This window comes from Podarcis gaigeae (assembly GCF_964106915.1).
Source record: "Podarcis gaigeae genome assembly, chromosome: 1".
In the NCBI taxonomy this organism is placed as follows: domain Eukaryota; kingdom Metazoa; phylum Chordata; class Lepidosauria; order Squamata; family Lacertidae; genus Podarcis; species Podarcis gaigeae.
The window spans coordinates 65,796,211-65,822,543 of NC_139678.1; the positions used below are offsets into that span (position 1 = coordinate 65,796,211).

Here is a 26,333-nt window from a genome sequence, read left to right on the forward strand (position 1 = left end):
ATAATTTCAGGTTTGTTGTTCTTATCTGACAGATAATAAGGCAGGTTGTTGTGGAAAGAAGGAAAGGGTCTTTTATTTGTTGTATATATTTCTCTGTTGGATATCTAAGAGACTTTAGTTGCCAGAGGAAGGGACAACATTTGAGTGGCTGTATTCAGGATATATTAATGTTCTGGGGCTCAGGTGGTGTGAATATGCTCAAAATATTTCAACTTCTACCACAGAAAAAAATTGTAAAGGAGCAACGTATATGTAGGCGCTAAAGCTTATTTAATTCTGCACAGTTGTCTGTTTGGGTGAGGTGGGATTGGGAGAAAGCAGTTCTGTAATTTTCCAAATTAATGAGTGAAAAAGTGGGTGAAATTCCTGGTTCTGATGAGAACTGTGGCTGCTGTTCAATCTCACAAAAGATCAAGGAGTCCATCAAGGGCCATGTGTGCTGGTAAGGATGCAGTAGGAGCACGACTGGTGTTGGCTTTACAACTGTTTTGGCACCAGGTGAAAACCTGCCTATTGGTTGAGACGTTTGAAAGTTGGCCATTTTAAAGCTGGTTATTTTAGCCTGCTCCTTTAGTGTGTGTCGTTTTATTTGTTGTGTGCTCTATTTCTCTGTGTGAAAATGGGGCAATGTGGTTGTGGTTCTGTTTGTTTCTCATACATTCCCACCCCCCTCCTGGAATGGAAGCTCCTGGGTCCGGTCTCTTGCTTAACTAGGGTATGGTCAAACAATAGAACTAAGTAGCTAGCTTTTAACGTATATGGAAATAGCAAGTTTCATTCCACCAGGGTGCAGAAGCTGATACAAATTTCATTAATATATTACCTAACAAAGAATACTGAAACAACTTACACAGCCAGGCCAAAGCCAACATCATCCATGTAACTTGGAGTTCTTTCAGAAAATCTTGTTGATGTTTTCAGATTGTTTAGTGAACTATGAGAGAGGTGACCACAAGGCTTGGGACGTTCCTGTGTATAAGCCAGCATCAAGGCTAGTTACAACAGATGGGAACAGATATAGAGGTCACAGGTACAAGTGCAGTGGGCACTTTTGATTTTGCACTTGTTCTTTAGCTATTAATTAAACTTTTTTTTCTTTAGTTACTCATCATTTTACATACAGGAATGTTTGTTTGAATTGCATGTGTGTAAATGATTACTATTTAAAGTGGGTTAGAATAAATGGTAGATTAGATCAAAGGTTGAGGAACAGTCAACATTATTTGATTTCTATACAATTACTTTGTTGTTGTTGTTGTTATTGAGTCGGACATGACTAAACGACTAAACAAAAACAACAAAATGATTACTATTTAAAAAGTGAGCTAGAATAAATGGTGGATTAGATCAAAGGTTGAGGAATAGTCAACATTATTTGATTTCAATACCACTTAATATATTAAAAATATATCTAAGCAGTATGCAGAAAACTGAAGCAACAACAGACAACTGAAACAAAATACTACAAAAATGGGGATGCGGGTGGCGCTGTGGTCTAAACCACTGAGTCTTTTAGGCTTGCCAATCAGAAGGTTGACGGTTTGAATCCATGCAACAGTGGTGAGCTCCCATTGCTCTGTACCAGCTTCTGCCAACCTAGCAGTTCAAAAGCATACCAGTGCAAGTAGATAAATAGGTACTGCTGTGGCGGGAAGGTAAATGGTGTTTCTGTGTGCTCTGGCTTCTGTCACGGTGTTCTGTTGTGCCAGAAGCAGTTTAGTCATGCTGGCCACATGACCCGGAAATCTGTCTGTGGACAAATGCCTGCTCCTGAAGTGAGATGAGCGCCGTACCCCTTAGTCGCCTTTGACTGGACTCAACCATCCAGGAATCCTTTATCATTATCAGTTCATTTTCCTCCTGACACACCGTCCCTCTCAGCTTCTGGATTCTCACCCAGGGTCCAAACAAACTCAGACCACCCACAAAAGTATCACTCCGAAAAAAGCTCCTGGTCTCTCACTCTAGATATGCTTTTTATGGGCAAGCCCAAGGTAGATGGCACTTCCTCAGGCTGTCCACAGTTGTGTCCCATTCAGCTGCATTCTCCATACCTAGTTCCAGGTACAGCAGGTTTGTTGACTTTCCCAGGGGGTCCAGTGGATGGGAAAAGGACCTCCTTTCCTCCTCCTCCAGCCATCTATGTATGCTTAGTTACTCTTGTGGAGCAGGATTTGCAGGGCTAAGTGTAGGTTGATATTTCACTAGTCATTTATGCAGCTCTCTCTGAGGTTCTCAATTCTCAACTCTAAATAGCCCAGCTTAAATTGATTACCCTTGAGAAAGAAAGGTATGTGACATTCAGATGCATGCTATTTTTCTGTGTGCTTTTTTCAGGTCGAAGTTCTGGAACAGTCAAACAATGTGACAGTTGGTTACTATGTAACTCACGAGAGTCTGGTTTTTATACCTGCTGTGGTTATCGAGATGTTAATTGCATATGGTGTGAGTAATGCCACCTTGGATATTAAGCAACATGTGCCAAATCTTCATTCTGTTGCTGTCTTAGCCTTGCCATGGGACCCACTGCCAGCTTACCACTTTCAGCTGAAAACAGGCAAGTCATAAACACACAGCTTTGTATAAATTCCTACTGTAAGTGTCCTGGCATCAGCAAAAATATTGTTTGGATTCAACGGGGTTGAAATAATCCAAGATGTCACTTGATGAAATAAATCTTAGTTGATTAATTGTAAGAGGTTTAATAAAATTTGCTGAAATTTATGCATGAAATAAGAGGTCTCAAGCGATAGCACACTTTGCCTCTGTATGCATCAAAGCAGGCATCATTTTAGTTGAAGCATTCCTTACTGTGTGAGAGCGAAGAGGGAACAACTCTCTTAAAATGGTGTTTGCCATCTACGGTGTTACTTAGTATATGCATTAATAATGTACGTCTGCTGTCAGATTTCAGTATTTTTCCAGCTGATCATGAGTTTTCAGCCACACACTTATCAATGTGAGCCTTCCCTTCACACTTTATGGCAGGGGTGGGCAACCTGCAGTCCACAGCTTAAGTCCATCAGTGGTCTCCATTTGGCCCATGAGGCTGTTGCTCCCAAACCATGCCTACCTGCACACCATAAATTATATATGATGTCAGGTATAGGGCAGGTGGAGACACGGTTGCCAGGGCACAAGCAGGAACCTTAAAAAGCAAGCCCAATCAGGCACTGGGGAAGGAGGCTTGCTCTTGCTGTCAGTCATCTGGGATTGATAATGGAAGGAATTAACTACACCAGGGCTGGTATAGCTAAGGGCCTGTCTTTTGACAAGTTGAGAGAATGAAATGGCTTAAGATCCTTCAGACCCAGTTGCTGGGAACATGCTTTATATGGGCAAACCAGGAATCCACATGGGTGGAAGAATCAACCCATTGTCTGGAATGGACTGAAAAAGGGACAATAACTTATTATGAAAAGGCTACCACTCCCACCTCCTGCCCTGACTGCCCTGAGGACCTCTTCCCTCTTTCCTTCATATGCAGGATTGGTCTACCCAAAAGGGAAATAATGTATTTATATTCACTAAACACTTGGCTATTCTTCATCTAGAACTGCAGTTTGTGGGTCAGTCTGACAACATACAGTCATGCAGATTTGTTCAGACCATGGAACAAAGATTGCAGAAAGCATTTCAGGATGCTGAGAGGAAGGTCTTGAACACCAGTAGCAAGTTAACTGTTCAGGTAATATTCTTTAACTTTATTAGTAACCTTTTATGGGTTATGCCTGTAATACTTTGCAAAACTTTTATTAAACATGTTGTTATTGTTATAACTTCATAGCCAATATGAAAATATTTTATATTTGTTATTTTGTTAATAGCTCAATGATTCTTATGGCTGCATCTGCCACAACTGCTGTATAAACAACCCCAACATTTATTATCTGCACTTTTTTTTTTTACAGAACCAGACACTAAATTGTAAACCTTACAGATTAAGTTAATTTTATAAACAACATAATGTGAAATGGAATGGGTCTTGTTTACTCACGTTAATAAAGATATTTATTTTTCCAGAAGTTGAAAGGCACAATTATAAGTAGTCATATTGGCCCCAATCAACTATAGTACATATATATATATGCCTTTTTTTAATGCAACAAGGGATGTATACATGCCACCTGGTTTCTACCTCTATCATTCTAAATGGAAATTATAGCAGGATAAAGCAGCATTGTAAACTGCTGTTCATTTATCAAAAATGTCTGTTCCATGTCAACATGTCCCCACCAGCTTTTCAGTTTGATATGCCATTTCATAATTACATGAGATTGCCCTACGTTTCTTTGCTCTTTAGAAAGCACTGGCACTGCAGATAAGTGGCCAAATGATTTTTTTAAGAGTCCTAACCTCACTGCATACCAGACATACACAGCTTGTACCCTACAATAATCAAAATCAGGAGGACCTGGGTAGGCTGTGCTATGTGGCTGGTATGTTTTATTGGCAGGTCATAAACAAGAACAGAACTGGACTATACATTAGAATGAGCAAGAAGAGATGCAGCAATAGGTCAGGGAGAAATTGTTTTCAACTATGCCAGCAGAAAAAAATAGCTTTAAAGTTTATAAGTGGGTACTTGTACCATTTTGCCATGGAGTAAATGGCTTCTTGGTATCATAGTGGAAACAGACCTGCCTTTTAAGTTCACTAAAGCTATTTTAGTTTCTTGATTAAAGATTGTATTCAATGAAATTTTTGCTCTAGTGCAAGGATTAGCACCAGTACAACAGGATCTGCCCCCCCATTGCATGTGCCCTTCACTACCCCCAAATCTTCTCTGGAGGGTTGGGGGAACCCCCAGGACAGATTTAGGGACTGCTGGGAGGACAAGATGTGTGGATGGAATGTTCCCTTTAATGCTACATTGAATACGACCCTCTGTGTCTGTGGCCAGGGACCTGTGTACTTGCATTTATGTACAGTGCTTAGTATATTTTGGCCCTTTTTTCCCAAATAACAAAGGTGAAGAAGAGTAATCCTTGCTCTTTTGCTTTTCCTATGAACATCAAAAAAGATGGAGGCTTTGTCTGCCTAGATATTTGCTGCAGGTCAGTGCAAATTGAATGCACGTGCATTTGACCTGAGTAACCTGCTCTGTAAGCATCTGGAGATCTGTGTGGGCATGGCATTGCCTTGTTGAAAATGGCACTAGTCTGAAGACAGGCACGTTTTCTCCACCTCAACTTATTGCACCACAAATTTGTGTTGATGAAAGTCCCCTACATGGAATATTGTGACTCACCCATGCATGGAACATGTTGTGTCCTTCTTACCTCGCCTGCCCTGTCCCTCTTCCTCCACTCTGTTCTCAACTTGACTCAGTTTAAAGGGTTAATTTTTTCAGGGTTTCTTTACCTACACTTTGCACAGTTGCGCAACCATTTAATAAAAGATGGGATCCCAATGTGATGATTGTTCAGAACATTGAAAGGGAGCAAAACTTTGTATTCTGGAAATGCAACCAAACCTGTGCATACCTGCAAACACATCAGCACTTTGTTATTAAGATATAGGATATGCTTCTAAGACAGGAAGAGGCGTGCAATGAACATGCTGTAAGCAAGAAGCAATGCAGATGTGCCTTTAATTCTTGTCCATAGAATATAGGCAAGTGCTTCTAGTTTGATGTTTTAGGTCAAAGCTATAGTTGAGGAAGGTACCTTCCCACCCAATACAACCCTGTAATGAGCATGGTGCACAGCCCATACTTGTCCTATGCCTATCCTTATCAGACATGTGGACTGGCTGTACATATTGAATACAGGGTTATGCTGGTTCTGAATGGTAAAACAGCACCTTCTGAAATGAAAGCTATCTGAGTTAGCCCTCCTTTGTCCTGGAGTGGAAATACTCTTTTCCTCTTGGCTGCTTCTGTAACAAAGTTGGATAGTCTAGCCAAAGAGTTAAAACACCCATGAGCATGTGTGTTTAACAATGACAGCATGATTAACATTTTTCTTTGCCATGTGCACTAATGAAATAATATGCAGAAAACAAGTAATGTCAAAATGAAGCTACCGGCTGTTTCTCCACTTTGGTCTTGTTTCAGATACTGAGCACATCAAATGTTTCTCAAGCTGTAACTCTCTTTTATGTGGTGAAAAATGAAAGCACAGTCTTAAACGGCACTGTCTCAAGCAACCTTCTCAATCATCTTTCAGCAGAATTGGTGGGATTCTATCTCACCTATCCACCTCTGACCATTGCTGAAGGTAAGCCTGCAAGGTGATCAAATTATTTGGATTCTTTCGGTGTTTGCTAGTTGACACTTTAAAAAACATTCCCATTGAAAGTTAAGCACCACAGCCTTTTCTGCTCCAAAACTTTCTCCTGTGTAACATATCCTATATCCATCTAGACCAGGGGTCGGCAACCTAAGGCCCATAGGCCACAAGCGGCCCATGCTGGTTGTTTAACCGGCCCATGGACCCCCGCCACCTGCTCGGGGACCCTCGCCGGCCACTCGGTTGGCTCCTGTGCTAAACTGGCACGGAGCTGAGTGGGGACCTCCTTCCACGATGCTGGCTGGCTTCCCATTGGCTGCAGGAAGCTCCTGCAGCCAATGGGAAGCTGCGCACGTCTCTTCTGCACCGGAAGGAGAACCAGAAATAGCGCTTGCACGTATGTGCATGTGAGCACACACACCTGTGGGACTGAACCGGCCCAAGCCACAAAAACTTTGCCAACCCCAATCTAGACTATGATGCTTCCTTTCTTAAAAGAAGCCCAGATCAGAAAAAAGTAAAAAACCATGGTTGAAGTGCACCTCAGAAGGAAAACAGCTGGTTACTCATACTGTTATGAACCACTAATATAGAGTATTTTGTGATATTAGCTCTTCATTAAATGACTGACTTTTTTGGTGGACTGTGTCTGTGGCCAAGATTTTCTTTAAAGTAGTGAACAGATAAATTAAAAACCTAGGGTAGGGATCTGAAAAAAATGCTGCACCATGCTTCTTGCAACAAAATAAAATCCTGTACAGTACATAGGCGGTAAAGATATGAAAGGCATGTTGCTAACAAAAATAAGTGACTTAAAATGCCAGCTGGACAGCCATCCACTGTACACCAGAGGTCCAGTTTCTGATTATGACCCCTCAAAATAAGGAGATGCTAGATGGAATTGTGAGGTGAGAAGGACATTGCTGTTTCACTACATAAACAAGACAACTAACTGGGTAAGGGAGCCCATAATGCCATTCTCCAAAGAATTCACAATAAAGCAGAAAGATGACTTGAGGTAATGAAGAAGGGAGTACAAACATAAAGGCAAACAGTTTTAAAAAGGACCACTCTTGATGGTCATATATACATTTTTTCTCTTTGCCTCATGTTTGCAGTGGAAATATGCAATAGGCTGTCAGGACGAGCTTGCAAAGTTTTCTTCTATAAAAGCAGTTTGAGGATGGATGCATCTTGTAATTCAGCCTCTAGGCTGAACTGAACCCTCCTGACTGCTATTTATTCTGTCTGATAGCTATATTTCCACGGCTTACCGTTTAAAGATCCAGTGTCTTCCTAGATAAAAAGCTGACAAAAGTATATTGTGAAATGAGTGTTAAAACACCATTTGAAGAAAATAATCATTCATGATCCTGCTTTGATTTGCTTACCCCCTCACTGGTTAGCAGTTACATGAAACATTCTTCCGAAGCTTCTTGTGTGAGTAACTGTAAATCAGTCTAACCCTTGGTGATCAAAGATCTATAGTGCAGCCAGAACAACAGAGGGGTGGATATGTATTCAGAAGTTCCTGGGCTTGCTTTGTAAAACCAGCGCTGCCAGGGCTGAAGCCTGCCTTCACACTGCTCTTACACTCGTGACAGTGCAAGTCCTGCCCTGTAATTTCAGGAACACAAAACCTAGTTGCAGTTAATCATAGTGAGTAGGAACTGGGAACATAATCAGTCTTTGTTTATTGATGTTCTTTTCTGTTTATAGTTATAAAAATCAGTTTTGGAAATGTGACATAAATTTTGTATATAATTCTTTTCTTCTTTTGTTTCAAAGCTTTGGAATATCCAAATCTTGACACTTCAGAAGCAACTAGAGACTACTGGGTTGTTACAGGTAAATGCTTGCATTTTTTTAAAGGAAAAAGTTCATCCACTGTCTTTTCCATGATTTATTCTGAATTATGTTCCACTTTGAATTCTATTATTATAATTATTATTATGAAAAGGATTTTTTTTTTACCTGCTAATGAATTTGGGATTTTCAGTGACTCACAGCTTCTATAGTTGCTATGTGTTGTTTGAAGCACTCATAGAATTGTAGAGTTAGAAGAGACCCCCGGGGTTACCTTGTCCAACCCCCTGCAATGCAGGAATTCTGCCCACAGCTGTCCCTAGGTGGGCTCAAACCACCAACCTTCTGGTCAACAAGCAAGACATACTGATGAGCAGGTCTGCTGCCAGCTTGTAGGAATGCCTGCTGGTGGTCTCATGTTATGCTGCTTTATTTGTAATTAAAGCAAATATTGTGGCATCTCTCCTCCAAGGGGAACCAAAAACTGCAATCCTGCCAATAACAACAACAACTCGGAGATTGTGTAGGTATTGTGCAGCAACAGGGCTTTATTTTGCATCTGTTTGGCACTGTTTATATAGTAATGCTGAGGTTTATTCAGTAAAGGAATCAAAATTGGCTCTGCAGCACCTGTGCTACTTGGAAAATATTCCTTTAGGCTAGAACTATGTCCATACTTCTTGGTTCCACAAGTTAAAATAGGCACTGTACTTTGTAATGGAGCCTGATTAACTTTCTGTTTTCCATGCACCAGCATGAATTCAGGCCATTTCTATGAGGGCCAAGTGTTTCCTATGCTCTTATGACTCTTATGACCAAACATGCTTGAAATCCTAGTACCACAACTGCCTTCTCTTCAGGATTCCACTTCCAGTTCTGTGGCCCTCTGTGGATTTTTGCCTATCAGCTGTCCTGTAAAGACTGTTTCCTCTGCCCCAGTTCTTTTGCTCTTTTTCCTATCTCATATTGATTGCCAACCTGGCCACCTCTAGATGGGGGCTGGAGTTGCAGTCCAAAATATCTTGGGGAGTGCCAGGTTGGCAAAGGCTGATCTAGGAGGTGCAGCAGTCTGTGAGGGCTCTCATTTCCAAACATGTCCCATTTTTTGGAGGTTTGCTGTTTTGGATAAAGGTAAAGGTAAAGGTACCCCTGCCCGTACGGGCCAGTCTTGACAGACTCTGGGGTTGTGCGCCCATCTCACTCAAGAGGCCAGGGGCCAGCGCTGTCCGGAGACACTTCCGGGTCACGTGGCCAGCGTGACATCGCTGCTCTGGCGAGCCAGAGCTGCACACGGAAACGCCGTTTACCTTCCCGCTGGTAAGCGGTCCCTATTTATCTACTTGCACCCGGAGGTGCTTTCGAACTGCAATAGTTCACTTTGGCTTCAATACACCTCTCAGTGTGCGTGTGCACATGCGTGCACATAAGTGGATGTGCATATACTTTCTGGAAGCTAATTTCATCATTGGTAAAGAACAGTGCTTAATGAGAAAATGTTTAAGGCAGGGATATGTTAATAATCCACACAATTCACAGGAGTTTAGAAAGCAGGAGGAGACCAGCTGATCAGAAGCAAAGGGGTTTGTGCTGTGGAATGAAAAGTTAGGTTAAGTATTTGGAGAAAAAAACTTCTATCTGTAAGAACAGCTCAATAATGAAATAAGCTGCCCTATGGGGCGAACTTATGAAACTTGCCTGCTTGACAGTTTTCAGGAAAAAAACCTGTTTCACAGGCAATCTGCAGGTTTAGGATAACCAGTCTTTGAAAAGGAGGTTGGATTAGGTGACCCAATTTGTTTTTCTCAGCTCCATAGCTGTACATGTCCCTGCAGCTCAGATGTTGTTATATCTTTAATCAGTTGCTACAGAATTTCACCCCCCATGACTTTCACAGTTATACAGGGAGTTGACATTACAATGCTGGGGGTGAATAACCAGAGTTTTGCAAGACTAATGGAGCAGCGTTTAGCACCACTCTTCATGATGTCCCATCAACAAGGAAGACGATTTAAAAGAGCCACTACAGTCGGCAGCTATACTGTGCAGGTGGGTGCTAAGACCATCCTCCCCCCCCAACCCCCCACTTTGCTGGTGTTTTTAACTTGCTGTTACAATCTGTATGTAACGTGTTTGTGTATAATCTAGAAGCTACTTGGAGGCATGCTGTAAAACGTGTAAATTGGAACAAGCAAATGTTGTTTAACTTCTGTATAAATTACAAAATAATTTCGCAAATAATTATTAGCTTCCCCCTCTTCTAATCAAGAATGATATTGAATTAGGTAACACTTTTATCTGCACCAGATACACTGAAGATTTGTAATGTGACAATATGGAATACTGAAATGGCCTTTAAATTTGGTTGAAGCTGTTTAAGTCATGCTCAGGGTAGACCCATTAAACCAGTGGGCTTAAATTATTTAAGTCTAGTAGGATCATAGGGTCTTACACTGGCACAGACCATTGGTCCATCTAGCTCAATACTGTCTACACTGATTCGCAGTGGCCAGACCAGGTTTTCAGGTAGGGGTGCCTCCCAAAATGCCCTGGAGATGCTGGGGGTTAAATTTGGGACTTTCTCAGGAAAGGCAGATGCTCTCCCACCTGAGCTACCCATATCCTAATCCATTGGTTTCAAGGGCCTTCTCTGAGTATGACTTAGTAGGATGCAACCCATTGTCTCTACCAGATTGTAACCAATGGCTTGGGTTTCCCCCTTTTTATTTTCTGTGCTGGCAATGGTTGTGTAAAGGAGCAAGAGAACTAGGCTGAGTGCCTCCCTATTTGGTATGTGTGCTCAAGGCCACAAAGTGCAATTTAGTGACTGTTTCAGACACCACTGGGCAGGAGGGGACAAAGCTGTGGAACTGACATCCCAGCAGTGACAGCACTGCCTCTTATGTGGATGGTATGGGACTGCCACTCCTGCTACTGGGTTAATTATCAGTGGGGCAGTATTCCTGAACCCAATGTGTCATTGAGCAAAGTTTGCCAGAGGGAGAAACAAGGCACCCAGAGGGTGGAAACATGGAAGAAGTGTTGGGCTATCGAGCAAACCTGTGGGATATAAACAGGTTCCCATCAACATGGTTTTTATGCTTCTGCTCAAAACATTCCCCCTTTGAACATTTATGTATACTGCTGTTTCAATTGAAAACGTATATCTAATTTATCAGTCTATTTCTATGCTAATATTATCCGTTTCGTCATAGACGTAAGTTTATACTATAAATAAGATTTCCACTCCCCCTTTTGTCTTTCTCTCTTGTTTGATAAGATGGTAAAAATGCAGCGAATTCCAGGTCCCAAGGAGCCTGCTGAATTGACCTATTATACTATATACAACGGGAAACCTTTGTTGGGCACTACAGCTGCCAAAATTTTGAGCACTGTTGATTCACAGAGGATGGCCTTGACACTGGGATATGTCGTTCAAGTACAAGCTGATCGTAAGGATTCTTTGCTTTGCTTTCAGATAGTTTATTATAATTATTCTGATTGCCTGTTATAATAAAATCAACATGGAGCATCCCCATATGGTGGCTAATCTACTTTGGGCAGTAACTCTTGTAAATGCTATGTTTTTCTCTGGATACTTTCTTATGTGCTTTATTAATATGTAGCTTAAATGATAACAGACCTCTCTGGGGAGATATAGATATATATATAATAGCTAGGATCATCATCTACTCTAACTGACTCTTCGATGTTAAGGCGAGAACTAGAGCTGAAGGCATGATTTTAAAATAATATCACTTCTTTGCTTTTCATGGCTGCCAGAATGTAGAACTTAAAAGAGATATGTGCTGCTTTAGAATTGTTTCTCTATAGGCCGGTAGGAAACCATGTTTTCTGAAAGTCTACAAAGGCATTTGAGGTAATATCCCATCCCAACATTTTTTTACTTTACATAGTGAATGTAAAATATGAACTGGGTTGGAAGTCTTGATCTGGACGCAGTCCGGCAGTTTTCTAACTCTTCTCTGATTCCCACCCCCAATAACCAGCATCAATTGGAGGAAGCAGAGCATGCTAAATACTTGCATAAATATTTAAGTGGGGCATTTGTTGCTGCTTCATACACATCCCATTAGAATTAATGGACATCAAACAGCAGTGGCATGGGCTGGTTGCTTCCTGTGCTGTAAGCAGTCTGTATCAATCTTTTCATTTTAGCTACTGTATTTAAAATGATTTTCCTGGTTCACACATCTCATTATGGCAAACCATGGCTTAGAACAAAGTTAGGGCCACTTTGCGCCTTGACAGTTATTCTGTTTCTGCGTTGAGACTAAGTCATGGTCTGACTTTGTGTGTTGGCCAAACTTGAGCTCATGATTTAGCATTCGCAGAATAACCAAGATCCACAAATGATAGGATAAATATTGTTGGCAGCTTGCAGTTAGCCTGGAGTTAGCTAAACAATGACCTGAGTTTGGACAGTTTAGCATAGCAGCAAATCAACCTATGAGGAGCAAAGCAGCCACAATCTCCTGTTTTGGAGCTAATTCATTTGTGCTAAGCCATGGTTTTGCTTAGTGTGATGTGCAAACCAAGCCTATATTATTTATGTTAGAGCTTAGCTTTTTCCTGCAATTAACAGTTTTCTCAAATCAGTGAATGACAACTCTTAAGTGTCCACAAGTATACATTCTGATATAAATGTAGATCAATATATTGACCGATCACAAACTATTTTTTTTTTTTGCATAAAAAATCCTTTATGGAAATTCATTAACATCATTACAGATGTAACTTCACACATTCACATACATACTTACAAAGAAAAGAATATTCTTAAATTATTTTACCATTTAAACTTCTAATTCCACTTAGATTTCAACTAAGCTAAGATCAAATAATAATACATAAAATAAAGTAAGATATAACAAAGTAAATTAAATTAAATGTAGACTTCCCATCATTTCCCCATATAGTTGTCATTTATGATTTTGAATATACTTATAACTATTACCTTACTCTTAATATACTTTCTAATACTTTCTTACAACATATTGTACCGATTTTTCTTTAATAAAGAAATAAAGAGACAAACTAATCATATAATTGTAGAATGTAGTCACAGTGGACCATTAGCCCCAAGTAACTAGTAGGTTTATTATAATTATTATTGACAATATGGAGAAAAGAACCTGTCATTGTTGATCATAAAGGACAAGTATGCATGTGTGACTCCAAATGGCAACCAAATACTGAAATCCATCCTCCCCTTCTGGTTATAATTTTTCATTTATTAAATTGGTTATTCGCCTAATGCTGCAGTCTCTGGCAATGTCCAAAAGAATGTTAAAAAGATCACTTATCATTTCTTCTGTAGAGCAGATACCTTGTCAATTGAAGTTTAAATATTAATTGTTCATATTCAGCTTTGTCATGACTGAAATTACACAGATTATTCACAAATAAAGTGAAAATAAAAAATACAATTTCCATCAAACTGTTCAAATATTGGATATTATATAAATTCTTAATTATTTACAGTGATTATGACATCTTTTGGCTAATTCTGGAAATATTAATATTACATTATTGATTTTAAGTATTGCTCCAGATGGAAATAGACCTGCACCTCTTTCCAACTTCTAGTTACTTAAGTGTTATTTTACTAATCATTAATTTATAAATATTATGGCTTGAGTGTTATGGAAGAAAGCAAGGCATTCAATTAGTAGTTTTTAAGTGCTTGTATGGTGCATGGTGAAGTGGGAAAGGTAACCTCTGCCATAACTGATAAGAATTAGAGCTACAGCTTAAATAACCCATTTATTATCTTGGGTGAAGTGGGACATTGGAAGCTACTTATACCAAGCTGTACAATTTGTCCATTGAATTCAGTATTATCAAAAGTGATTGGCAGGGGCTTGTCAAATGAAACTTTTGCCTGCAGAATATGTGATTTACCACTGAACTCTAGCTTTCCCCCTAAGTGACATTGCCCTGATATTTCTCCAATAATAAGCCAAGTCACTCTCTGCACCGTTTTTCACCATAGCTGATAGTGATGGTTGTCCTCCATAGGTTGTGGTAGAGCACAATTCACATGCTTGAACAGTTGGGGAAAATATCTGCCTACGTGAGACTTTCTGAGAGCTCCTGCCAAGAGCAAACAGTACTGGACTTGCTGGTCTGACTCATTATAAGATTGCTTTATAAGTTTACTTTCTCTCCTTCTTTATTATATACAGCTGTGGTAAAAAACCCACCCAACAACCTATGGATCATTGCTGCAGTGTTGGCTCCCATTGCTGTGGTTACAGTCATCATCATAATTATCACGGCAGTTCTGTGCAGGAAGAACAAAAATGACTTCAAGGGAGACACCATGATGAACCTACCACAGAGAGCCAAAGTAAGTAATTTTCATCCCAGGCTCAGGAATGGGAATTTCTTCTTCAGTGTTACATTCTTCATCATTCTGTACTTGAAGAACAAGATTGTGCTCTCTTTGGACAGATTTTACTAAACCAGTAAGACAATAAATACTCTGTGCTCAGAGACAGAATGAAGCCGTTCCCATTTATAGGCTTCCACCCAAGTGCAAGGCAATCTTTATAGTGTAAGTCCCTGTGAAACGGATGAAGTACTAGCTGCTTAATGTGTCTTCAGAATAACCTTTAAAAAAACCCTCTTTTTTCAACCATACAGGTTGAGCAGGCATTATTGGGAGGAGGGTTAGAAGGAAGTACAGAATAGAATACTTGATTCATAGCAGTATGCTTATTGATAACTGCTGCTATTCAGTTCTTTTTGCCAGGGAGTCTAAAAAGGCCATTATCAGGTGTTTGAAACACTCTATTAACTTACTAGTGCCTCATGACCATAGTAGAACAGCATGGTTGAAACGAGATAATAGATATTCACCCGTTGTGCCTGCATGCCAAAGAAAGAAAGAAACAATCTAGCTCTACCAGGTCAAAGTGGGGAATAAAATATCCTGATCAATATCAATCACTACTTCTATGTTTTGTAGAAGTTTTTATTCTAGATACTAGGTACTAGTCATATCTAAAAGGAAAAGCAAGACATCATTTAAGAAAAATTTAGAAACCTTATTAAAATTTTATGAAATAAAAAAATAAAAATAAACAGTACAGTCGACTCTTATCTTACGTGATGGTTACGTTTCAAGGATAGTGCATAAAGCCAAAATGGTGCATAGTCAAAACACACTCTCCCTGCACTTTTGAATGCATGCTCAAGGTGAATGCAATGGCAGGTGGAATTGCTGATATCCCTCACTGGATGCCTGCTCCCCTTTTTATTTTTTTCAGCCAAGTGCATAAAGCTGAATTCACACAAGCTAAAGGAGGCTAAATTGCGGGTGGACTGTATACATTAATAGATTGTCTCTTTTCTGATTTTGATAATAATATCATATCACTTTTATATAGTTTAAATGCAGAAATAGCAAAAATGGATAGCCCACCCAGGTGTCACAATTTATTTATTTTTCTTTTGAAGAGGCCAGAAATATGATTGGAGTCAAAAATCTGAACAGATTCACAAGTAGGATAGTGAAGCAAACAACAGGGAAATCCTCAATATTTTTTTACCTCCATTTGGCTGAACTGAAACTGGAGGTTGAAAGTTCATAGGAAGCAGCAAGTTTCTGCCTCAAGTGGTGCTACCTCACCTGAGTCTGAAAATAAATTGCAGTTGTTGTGTTCTAGGAAAGCTTATTGTTTCCTGGATGGTTCTTGGGGGCTTGTCATTGAGAAGATCCTTGATGACAGATAAGCTTTCATGAAACACCTGCCTATGGTTTGTTTGTTTGTTTGCTTGCTTGTTTACTTATTTATTTGAATGTATCTATTTATTGAATTTCCAAATTGTCCAATGACAGAAATTCTCTGGGTAGTTCTCAGTACCTATAAAAATAGAAAATAATGCATACTTATGAAATGTGAACGGTACAATGTAAAGCCGGAATCAAAATACAATGATAGATGAAACAGCAGTGCAAAAGGTATAAACCCTACACATGCACATGCACACACACACACAAATCTACGGAACGCTGAAGCACTTTCCTAAAAGGCCTGGCAACACAACAGAAAAACTACAGTGTTGGCACCAAGTGAGCCTCTCTAAGGAGAGCATTCCACATTCAGTATTGGAATGTGTTTGAGTTTACTTGGTGAAGTTGAAGATGTCTTGCCAGCAACAAGAAGTGCTCGTATGGCCTTGAATGTTATCTGGAGTCTTCAGACTCAGCTTTGGGAACCTTCTTTTCTCCTCTCTCAGCACCATGGTCCCCCTCCAAACAATCGCTTCTTCCCTGCGGCTAAAGTTTACACTTGAAAAACAGCAGATGATCCTCTGGGTACATATCCTGGCTTACATCTTGTTTGCTCTTTACTTCATTACTCTGGCCAGCATCTGTACAGTTCGGAATTCTGTGGGTTAGTTAAGGCTCTTGCCATGAATATAAAATTTGGATAGTATAATTAAATGAACATTTGTGCACAGGGATAAGAGGATAAAGGTCCTTCCTGTTTTTGATTTATGTGCTCTTCTGTTAAATGTTTGATTAATGAAATTAGAAGAACATTTTGTTTTCATTTTAGCCTGCCTGGAGTTTTGGTCTGTCAGGCATAACAGTAATTGTAATTGCTAGCAAATTATTAAGCGTAAAATCTTGGCAATGCAAATAGTTGCCAGTAATATGTGCTTAGTGTATTTAAATAGACTGTGTGTTGTTTCTCTAGTTGCAAAAATGCCTGAAACTACTTGAGCACTGCAAACCTTCTGGATGAAAAATCTGTCCTGTGAATATGGCTGAAGTGGTTTGTTTATTAAAATTATGCTTATGAAATGACATTATAATCTGTGTATATTTAAAATCTATTGATTAGGACTGCTGCTGCTGAGGGTAATTTGTGAGCCTTTGCTCTGCAAAATATAACGTTTCAAGCCTTCTGAAAAGGAACCTTCTTGGCTTGCTGCTTTTATTCTTGTGGAGTGTTTCTATTTTATTTGCTCTGCTCTGCTTGCTTTGATTTCACATATCAAGGCGGAACAAGGAGAGTGGAACTGCATAATCAGTGCTGCAGTCCTGCTGCTGCTAAGAGACTCCTATGCACTGCAGCTCTTTGCACAGAAGGGCTGCCTGCTGGACCACCTTTTAGAACTCTCCCTTTGTGAATGGAACTAAGCGAATTATTGAAAGGATAGAGGGGTAATGAATCCTTTGGCATTCAATGTTACAATATGCAGCAGGTGAGGGAAGAGATTTGGTGTGCCACCCAGGCCGTCCTGTTAAGGACAGCTCTTTAAAGGAAGCTGGGCAAATTGAATGTACTCGGAAAAGATCAAGTTTATGATCTTGAGAGTTCTTAAATCCTTTTGTCATCCTTGATTGCTTTAACAATAAGGATGGTCTGTACTACACTAGATTTGTGTCAACTGAGTTCAACCAAAAAGAAAAGTGGGGGAAGTGAGGTTTTTGGCACAAGAAGTGAATGAATGCACATAAGCATGCTCTCCAAAATAAGGGCATCTGTTCTTGTTAAACTTATGAGGGTTTTTTGCCTGATAGAAACTGAAATACATTGCAAGGGTTGACTATTGAATGTGTTGGATTTCAGCTACATTATTTTATGTTTTGATGTGGAGACTATCTGTGTTAAATCTCTGTTCATTTTAATTCATGGCATGATTTTAGAGACAGTGATTTTATATCTGAAGGGCAAGGAAAGTCAGGTGTATGTACCCTGTACCCTGTGCTTTTATGACAGATAATGTGTGCCTGTTGGCTTAAATGTTGCTGTTAATGTAATTAAATGAGCACATTTCTGTAGAGTTCCATTGCAAGGGCATTTACATACTTTTATGTTCACAGAACTGTTCATCTGACAGTATTCAGTCAGCTTCAGTTCACTATTGTGACACGAAATTTCGAACTGGTGGGCATATTACAATGCTGAAATGATTTTTGTGGTTTATTTCTGGAGTTCACACATTTCCTCCCCATTACTGTATTCCTGCGTAGTTGTTGCCAGAATGGAATAAACAGTTTTGCCAAGTAAACCATGGAAGTAGATTGAAACTCCAGCCTAATTAGGTCTCTAATGTGAAGTCCTTTATTATTCAGGAGCTTCTTAGTGTCAGAAGCTTGCCCCCTTACTTTTATGTCAGATTATTATACTATTATTATTTTAAAAAATAATAATCCCCACAGTCCAGAATATAGTGTGAAAGTATATGATATGGAGGATGCATAGTGGCACTGAAAGCAGCTACCCTGTGAGGATCTCCTCTCCTGGCAAATCTCAATATGCAACGTGATGTCTAGTGTTGAGATATCTACACCCTGCAAACAGGAGTCTGTGAGCTAGAATTGAAGACATTCTCAACACAATTATGTCACTGTGGGAGGGGGCAGTCTACTTTTAACATTATTGCTGACACCTGTCAGTCTTGAGGAGTGCGCCTCTGTGGGTAAAGCCAAACCGTTGGAGGGTTACAGCGCCTGCTGTGGCTGTAGAGACCAATACTGGAGAGACATGTTTCACTGCAGAAATTAGAGAGGCTAAAAAATAAGGATAAAGGGTTTCGTTGCACAGTTGGCAACACATTGATTGCTTTCTGACAGTTGAATTTAATAACCTTTAATTTGTATAAACAATGTTCTGTGCATTAAAAATTGAAAGAAGGTGAGAAACCTCCCCCTGTAGTTATTTTTCAGTGTCTTACTTCATTTTGAAAAAGAAAAACCTATCTCTCTCTCCCCCCCCCCCCACCGGGATAATTTTGGCATGCCATTGAATGTGTCTCCTGAATGCCCATGCTGCAACCAGGGTCTTTTGTTTTTTGTTTTTATAGAATATTCAGGTTCATTGGAAACCTGTGATTTGTGATAGGAATGAAAAAACACTTGACAGGTTTGACTCTAAAATAGCTCTGCTTATTGATTGTTTCAGTCAAAATGTCACAACGGATTCATCAAGTGTTGTCCTCATTGCCCTCTACGTGTTTTAACAATTTCCCCTAAGATGGAACTGGAGCTTTTCCTTCAAATGGCTCTGACAACAGAAGTGTCACTGGAATGTTCTTCTAGCTCGGTTTATGTGAAACATTGTAATAGGGTTTCACATTGGTGATGGAGGACAGTCCAAAATTGGAAATAAGATTTGAATATCTAATGTCATAGGTCCGCCTCCTGAAGCCATTTCAGATGGGACTGAAACCCTCCTTATTCTGGACCAATCTGAAATTAATCCATTTTATGTCTCTACTACGAGCCATCTATGCTGCCCTCTATCCCTAGCAGAAAGGCAGAAGGGCAGACCCATGGCAACCATAAGGCCTCAGGCTAAGTATCTATACTCTCTTCTTCCAGTATTTATGGCTGCTGTGATTCATTCATTTCAGAGTATATTGAAGTGACCCCACTCAGTCAGAATTCAAATATGTATGTATGTATGTATGTATGTATGTATGTATGTATGTATGTATAAAATACAACATATGTAAGTTTAGAGGTGGTATACCTGTGAAATGTTGTATGCATCAGTTGAATGTAATTGATCGTCACAAGTTACAAAAGTGGAGCTAATGTGGTGCTCTGCATAGTAGACAATTTCAGCCCATCTGTAAAGTTTAAAAATGGATATGTTCCAGCAAGTTGCTAATACAAAAGGCCTGAAACATGACTTTATTGTTTTGGCATGCCATTTAATTTCACATTTGTTCCTTTATATTTTGGAGTAACACAAGGGTACAGCTTAATATTTCAAAACCATTTTGTTCTGGGTGATATAAGCAACAGTGTTTGAAGAAGACACTGATTTCATCAAGGTCAGAGTATCTCCCGCTGCATTTCCATCTTATATCTTTGGGGGATTGCTGTGTCTGTCTAAGAAACATTGGACTTTTTTTATGTAGAAAAAAATCTCCTGTTGACCTGCTATGACTTGTGAAGCAGACAATAAGCTGGTATATTTTCTGTTTCCTTCTTCTTTCCCATATTCTGATTCATTCTCTCTCTCTCTCTCTCTCTCTCTCTCTCTCTCTTGCTCTCTCTCTCTCTCTCTCATGGATTTGATTCCAATAAATCATTTGTCTGCTTAAAAATAGGGCCATTCTGAACATTGTTTCCCTGTGGTTTGAAGCCCCTTTTTTTTTACTCTAAGCTGCCTCAAATTCTTGGTGCAATGTTCTTCCTCCATTGACCTCACAGCTTAATTGGCCTACAGTGCTATTTAATTCTGTTGGCTGTTGCAGCCACCTTATCATCCATGATTATCCATGTCATGGATGCCTGTAAACAAAACTACATGGGTCACCAGAGCCAAAGAAGAAAGAAGGAAATGCCACCAAGAAGAATAGTATTGGGATGAGACACATGGGTTTCCAACAAGTGCCAAAACATGTATGATGCTTTCAGTCACAAAAAGGAGTTCTAAATAAGGCATGCAATTTAGACTCAACAGTAAAATACTTAAAAACGAATGCAGCTACTTTCCCATTAATTCTGTTTCCACAAAAGCATTGATAAATATGAGTAGTTTTCCCTTCACTCTTAGGTACACACAATGTGCATCTCTGGCTAAATCTTGAATTGTACAATTAAAAATGTATTAAATGTATATCTGATTCAGAACTCCTTTGTTTTCCATATCTGCAGCCAGTCCAAGGATTTGACTATGCCAAGCAACATTTGGGCCAACAGGGAGCTGAAGATGAGGTTTTGCCTGTAACCCAAGAGACTGTAGTATTGCCACTTCCAGTGAGAGATGCTCCTGCCTCTCAGGAGAGGGAAATTATTCAGGATGGAAGCACTGCTAAAATTGCAAAGTCCAATGACACAAGAAAGAGGTAAGTAGGAACACCCTGGTCAGTCTTAATTCTAAACTACTGTGGAATTTACAACCATTAATGGTCTTTCTCGTGTGTGTGTGTGTGTGTGTGTGTGTGTGTGTGTGTGTAGAGAGAGAGAGATATTGGAGCCAGAGTGATGGACTGCTATATTGATTAGCTAGGTTTCCTACAGAAAATATTACTATTATAATATATTTTTGCAAGTTCTTCTTGTTCGAGGGATATTGGTTAACAAAAAGTGACTTTCTACATTTTGTTAGGTGGCCTTCCATTTTATATAACCACTTACCTGTCTTGCTTTGTCCGCAATTGTTTGTTTGCTTAGTTCAAATGATAAACGGAAACTTAAGTCAAATAAGATGGATGTGGTTCATTAGCCCAGGGACATGGAATTGCTCTATCCTCTAATGGAGCAGCTTCACAGGTTGGGATTCGACTAGTGAGTCCTGTCAGCGAAAGCCCTGTACAGGGACTTCTGCTTGCACAATGCGACATTCTTCCTCTCCTCCCCTGGTGCCTCCTGAGAGTGGCTCTGGGGGGAGGGGACAGAAGAAACCCTGGAGCAGTGCACCGTTGTGGGCAAGGGGGGGGAATAACCTTACTTTTAAGCCAAAATACTTGCCCTGAAGGAACAATCGCCTAGGCGTGACATTGAATTCCTCCCACAGTTTGTGAGTTCTCCTAGATCCACCTTTATCATTGGAGACATTCTTTGGATTTTCCTCCTCAGATGCCAGACTTCTCTTCAGTCACCTCAGGCTTCTCTGCAGTGTCAGAAAGATGAATATTTGGAGATAACATAGTTTCCGCAATAGAGATGTAAGAGATTTGATTTGTTTTTATTTTATCATGGCAATTTACAAGAGTAATGCAACCAAAATTATAGGTCCATTTCCTGAGGATCTTGCGAACTCAGTTTCAGCATCTCAAGGGAAGGAGGTGCAAGTGTAACATACAGAGAATGTGCAGAAGTGTTATTAATTTACTTACCGCTTTATGCCCAGATAGTTTCTCTACTCAAACTTCAGATTTATTTCAGTAAGGTTGAGGACTTAAAGTGGGTGGGGGGAAGACTGCAGAAAATATAGACTTAAAAGCATCTTAAGAAACAGTTTTGCTAAGCTAAATGGAGCCCCTCTGAAGAACCTGCTTATTGAACATTTATCCTGATTTGCTTGCACAAAGCTTACACAGAGGTTAGATTATATCCACTCTTTATTACACATTCATTCTGCATTTTTTGAGGGGCAGTTACACTACAGTGAGCATTCATCTTGATTTGTTTGTGTGGTGTTTACATTTCCTCCCGATAGCCATTAATCCACACCTTTTCAATGCATTTACCTGTTACAGATAGGTAGCCGTGTTGGTCTGCCATAGTCAAAACAAAATTTTTTTTCCTTCCAGTAGCACCTTAAAGACCAACTAAGTTAGTTCTTGGTATGAGCTTTTCGTGTGCATGCTTCAGATACACTGAAACAGAAGTTGATCTGCCAATCACCCATTCCCACCACCCTTCTGAGTAATACCCCTCCCCACCTTCTCACTATATAGAAGGGTCTGGTAACTTCTGTTTCAGTGTATCTGAAGAAGTGTGCATGCACACGAAAGCTCATACCAAGAACTAACTTAGTTGGTCTTTAAGGTGCTACTGGAAGGAAAATGCATTTACCTGTCACTGAAACAGACAGGTTTTTTTTAATTAGTGAAGTAGTTGTGCTGGGGAAACAGAGCACTTTAATCCTCCTTAAATGTGCAGACCTAAAGTTCTGGTATGCGGCTGAATCAGTCCCATGATGCCTTGGAGGTGCTGCAGATAATTACTGCATCAGTTCTAACCACAGACTTGAGGCTACCTAACAGCTGTAGAAATTGTTTACTTTCTGTCAGACCAAAGATTCTTTAATTATAAAGATAAACTTGTCTTATATTTATTGAAAATGCCCTTGTCTTATGCTCTGACAGTGATTGCTCCTTGACTTGACAGTAGATTACCAGAACTCGTTACAATAAAGGAGTCGTTGATTTGCTTCCTTCTTTCTGATATCAATACTACTAAGGGAAGCTATCTCATATTACAAAATGCATTTGTAATAGTACTACCAAGTTTCCCTTTAAAAATAGCATCCTTATAATTTATCACCTAAGCCTTTTGCTAAAACACTTAGAACTGCATCTCACATCACACTTAAATGACATAGATATGGTAACTTGAAGCTCTCCCTAACAGCCTTACAAAACTTGAAGAGTCTAATTTTCTACAAGACTAGGAAGGGGAGAGACACATCAGCTGTGACTTATTGCCCCCCTCCTTTTCTTTTGTGTTTATTGTTTACTTTGCTGCTTCTGTGGACAAGGAAGGGGGAAGGGTTTTTTGTTTTTGTTTTTTGCTGTGGATGCTTGTGGGTTAGATTAGAAGGGGTTGGTTGCTATATTCTCTTGTTAGCTTTATTGTTCAAAAATATGTGTGCATAAAACTAACCCATACAGTATATGCATACAAGTCTTTAGCTGCATTGCAGGGGGTGAACTAGATGACCCTTGGGATCCCTTCCAACTCTACAGCGCTTTGATTCTGTGTGTGAAAGTGTGCAAAATTGTATTGAGAATATGCATTCACAATTGAATATCTCTTCTTTTTAAATGTCCAGGGATACAAGACAATCTTGCAGAGGCTAAAAAGGGTCTTTTCCTCCTCATACAGAGCCTATAAAACAATTTTTATTGCAAAGCAATTTCTTTTACTATGCAGTTATAAACACAGCTGCATACAGACTCCATACATGACGAACAGAATGAGAGTGCAGCCATATTTCTGAAAGAGTGCAAGGAGAAAGAGTTGTGCAGTCAGAATGCTTTAACGGCCTCTGTATAGAGGGGAAAGTGACTTTTTGTCTTTTGCAATATTTCCCTTTATCTCGGTGAGTTTACAAAGGAGATGCATTCAATTGTGAATGCATAGAAATCTTTCTAAATTCTGAGCTGTTATGAAAATGTACTGTGGATGCCTCCTTGATTTTATTGTGTTTCTTTATTGCAACATTTTTATCTTTCTTTTTGTATAAGAATCAGGCTTAAGAAGTCAGCGATGCAAACCAAGCTAATGCAATAACCTTGAAATGAGAAATATGCAGGAGAAACTTACAATCTTCCTTGTTGCTATGGTTACTTGCAGCAGGTCGCCTAGTGAGAACGGTTCTGTCATCAGCAACGAATCAGGAAAGCCCAAGTCAGGCAGAAGCTCTCCACAGAAAGTAATGGCACAGCAGAAAGTGACAAAAGAGGAGGGAAGAAAGAGAAATGGTGAGAAATGTTTCCTGATGAGAGATCTACTGTATAACTGCCATTTCTCCCATGGAGATATGCTGCCACAGAATATGCAGTATTGCAAGCCACTCTTTTTTTAATGCCCTGCAAATAACAACCCTCCATGCATCTATTCTTCTCTCTAGCTGTGTTTCCTCTCTTTGTTTATACACATTTCTCTGCTCTATAAAGCTATCCATTCATCACTAAGCTCAATATTTGTTCAGACTCTTGAATCGTTGCAATCATTGGCTTGTTTTCATAGTACATTAAGAAAATGGGGTACAGTGGTTTGTATTCATGTACCTGGATTTGTATCCATAGCAAATAGCCCTTTTTTGTTTTCAGTGTGGCTTTCAATTCCCCCAGATCTGATAGGATGCCTTAATTAGGCATAACTGGATGTTAAGTTGTGGTGGTCCACAGTGCTGATGATTCTTTGTTCTTTAGGCACCCTCCTTTTTCTCTGTCTTTGCTAAGGTCCTAAGCTAAAGAGCACCCCCTAAGAGTCTCATTTTTCATATTGAAGCTGTAGGCTTTGTGATTAATAGTGTACCAGCTATAGTTAATGAGAACTGGATATTAATTCCCAGCATTTTGTTATTCATTTTTTGCTTGCTTACTGCTCTTCCTGAGTTTTGAATGTTGTATACTGTATTGTAAACTAATGTGTGAAATCAGTCATTTTAAAAAATTTCTTGCTATCTGGTTATCAGTGAATGGCTTGATCTTAAACTTGCAGCTCCATCTTAAAAAAATATATGTGGAACGTACTATATTTTGCACTAATGTAGACTTACAAAGCTTGCATTGCAAACAGCATTAAATATGGTTTTAAAGATACTTAACTGATTGCAGATGTTTAGGATCAATGTTTGTCCTCCATCTTCAAAGCACTTAATCTGGAAAAGATCCATTGAACTATGTAGTAGTCCCCCGAGTAAACTGTCCCCTGAGAACACTGTAAAATATGAATCCTGCAGTGGGTATAGATTCCTGCATTTATAGCAATTATGAAATCTTCTGCTTGCAAGACTGATATCAAAATCCACATGAATCACAATGGAACTAGCAAATGGTAGCAATTGGAAAGAAAACGGCATGCTGTTTCCCCTAGATTATATTTTAAAAAATCCTTTCTAAAAGTATTGAAGAAACACCATTTATTGTCCACTTGTCTGTATTAAATATGTTAGTGAGGATGTTATTTTCTGTTTTGTTTCTTTTTTCTTTGACATTTAGGTTTTAAATCCTCAAAGAAAATTGGTAAGAGATTTTAGTTTCTTAATTAAAACTATACTAATATTTCATTCAATTCATAATTGCTACAATTCTAATGCATCTTTAAAATCGCTATAATGGCTACTAAAACCAGTATTTCACTATAAGCAGTTGGTGGGTGGGTGAGAAATCCATGTATTTGAACCCAGCTCTGTGAATTTAGCTACGGTGAAGTATTTTGCTTGCGGGCAGAAAAAATCATGTAATGGCGGCTTGATTTGCTTGTCTACACAGAAGCCTCTAGAGCAGCAGTTCTCAACCTGTGGGTCCCCAGATGTTGTTGGGCTACAACTCCCATCATCCCTGACCACTGGTCATGCTGGCTAGGAATGATGGGAGTTGTAGTCCAACAACACCTGGGGACTCACAGGTTGAAAACACTGCTAGAGACTGTGCTCTGTGTTGTACCCAGAGGACTCTGTGGTGTTTCCTATCAAAATGTTTTTCACCCCTCTCAAAAACGTCTCACTGAGAGGCCTCCTCCCCTCCCATTCCAACTAGCCCCCTTGAGCAAGAGAGAACTCAACATAACCTCATGTAACTTCACTGGATTCCAGTTTATCAAGGGATTGCCAGGCTTTGGGGGCTAATGGTAATTTTGAGAAAGTGCCATGGGCACCAGTCACAAAATGGCTGCTGGGAAGGGTCATGGTGGAGTGATACAAAAAAAACTGCTTTATGTGTGTGACATACTGGTTGCCACATCTAAAAGAGCAGGAAAAGAGACAGGACCACAACTTCAGCCTTATCATCAATGGGAAAAGGCAGCTACATCAGCCACTACTGCACATGCTCAGAGAGTGCAGTTCTTTCCCCTCTTCTCTGTTCAGAACTGGGGGGAGAGTGGGTGTCCAATCCTGGTAT

General features: G+C 39.7%; 1 protein-coding gene across 4 annotated transcripts in view; it reads left to right on the forward strand.

Annotated features, from left to right (window-relative positions):
- Window positions 1-26,333, forward strand: part of KIAA1549L (KIAA1549 like) — a 156,082-nt gene that overhangs the window by 82,905 nt on the left and 46,844 nt on the right. For 3 of the 4 annotated variants that reach the window (XM_083724236.1, XM_083724237.1, XM_083724239.1), the window contains 10 exons: window positions 2,338-2,557; window positions 3,555-3,688; window positions 6,059-6,221; window positions 8,022-8,081; window positions 9,934-10,085; window positions 11,317-11,488; window positions 14,246-14,409; window positions 20,689-20,879; window positions 24,058-24,185; window positions 25,431-25,454. In XM_083724236.1, coding sequence (XP_083580362.1) covers window positions 2,338-2,557; window positions 3,555-3,688; window positions 6,059-6,221; window positions 8,022-8,081; window positions 9,934-10,085; window positions 11,317-11,488; window positions 14,246-14,409; window positions 20,689-20,879; window positions 24,058-24,185; window positions 25,431-25,454 — 1,408 coding nt within the window. The remainder of the gene's footprint in view (window positions 1-2,337; window positions 2,558-3,554; window positions 3,689-6,058; window positions 6,222-8,021; window positions 8,082-9,933; window positions 10,086-11,316; window positions 11,489-14,245; window positions 14,410-20,688; window positions 20,880-24,057; window positions 24,186-25,430; window positions 25,455-26,333) is intronic. The other variant, XM_083724238.1, reaches the window with a different exon arrangement.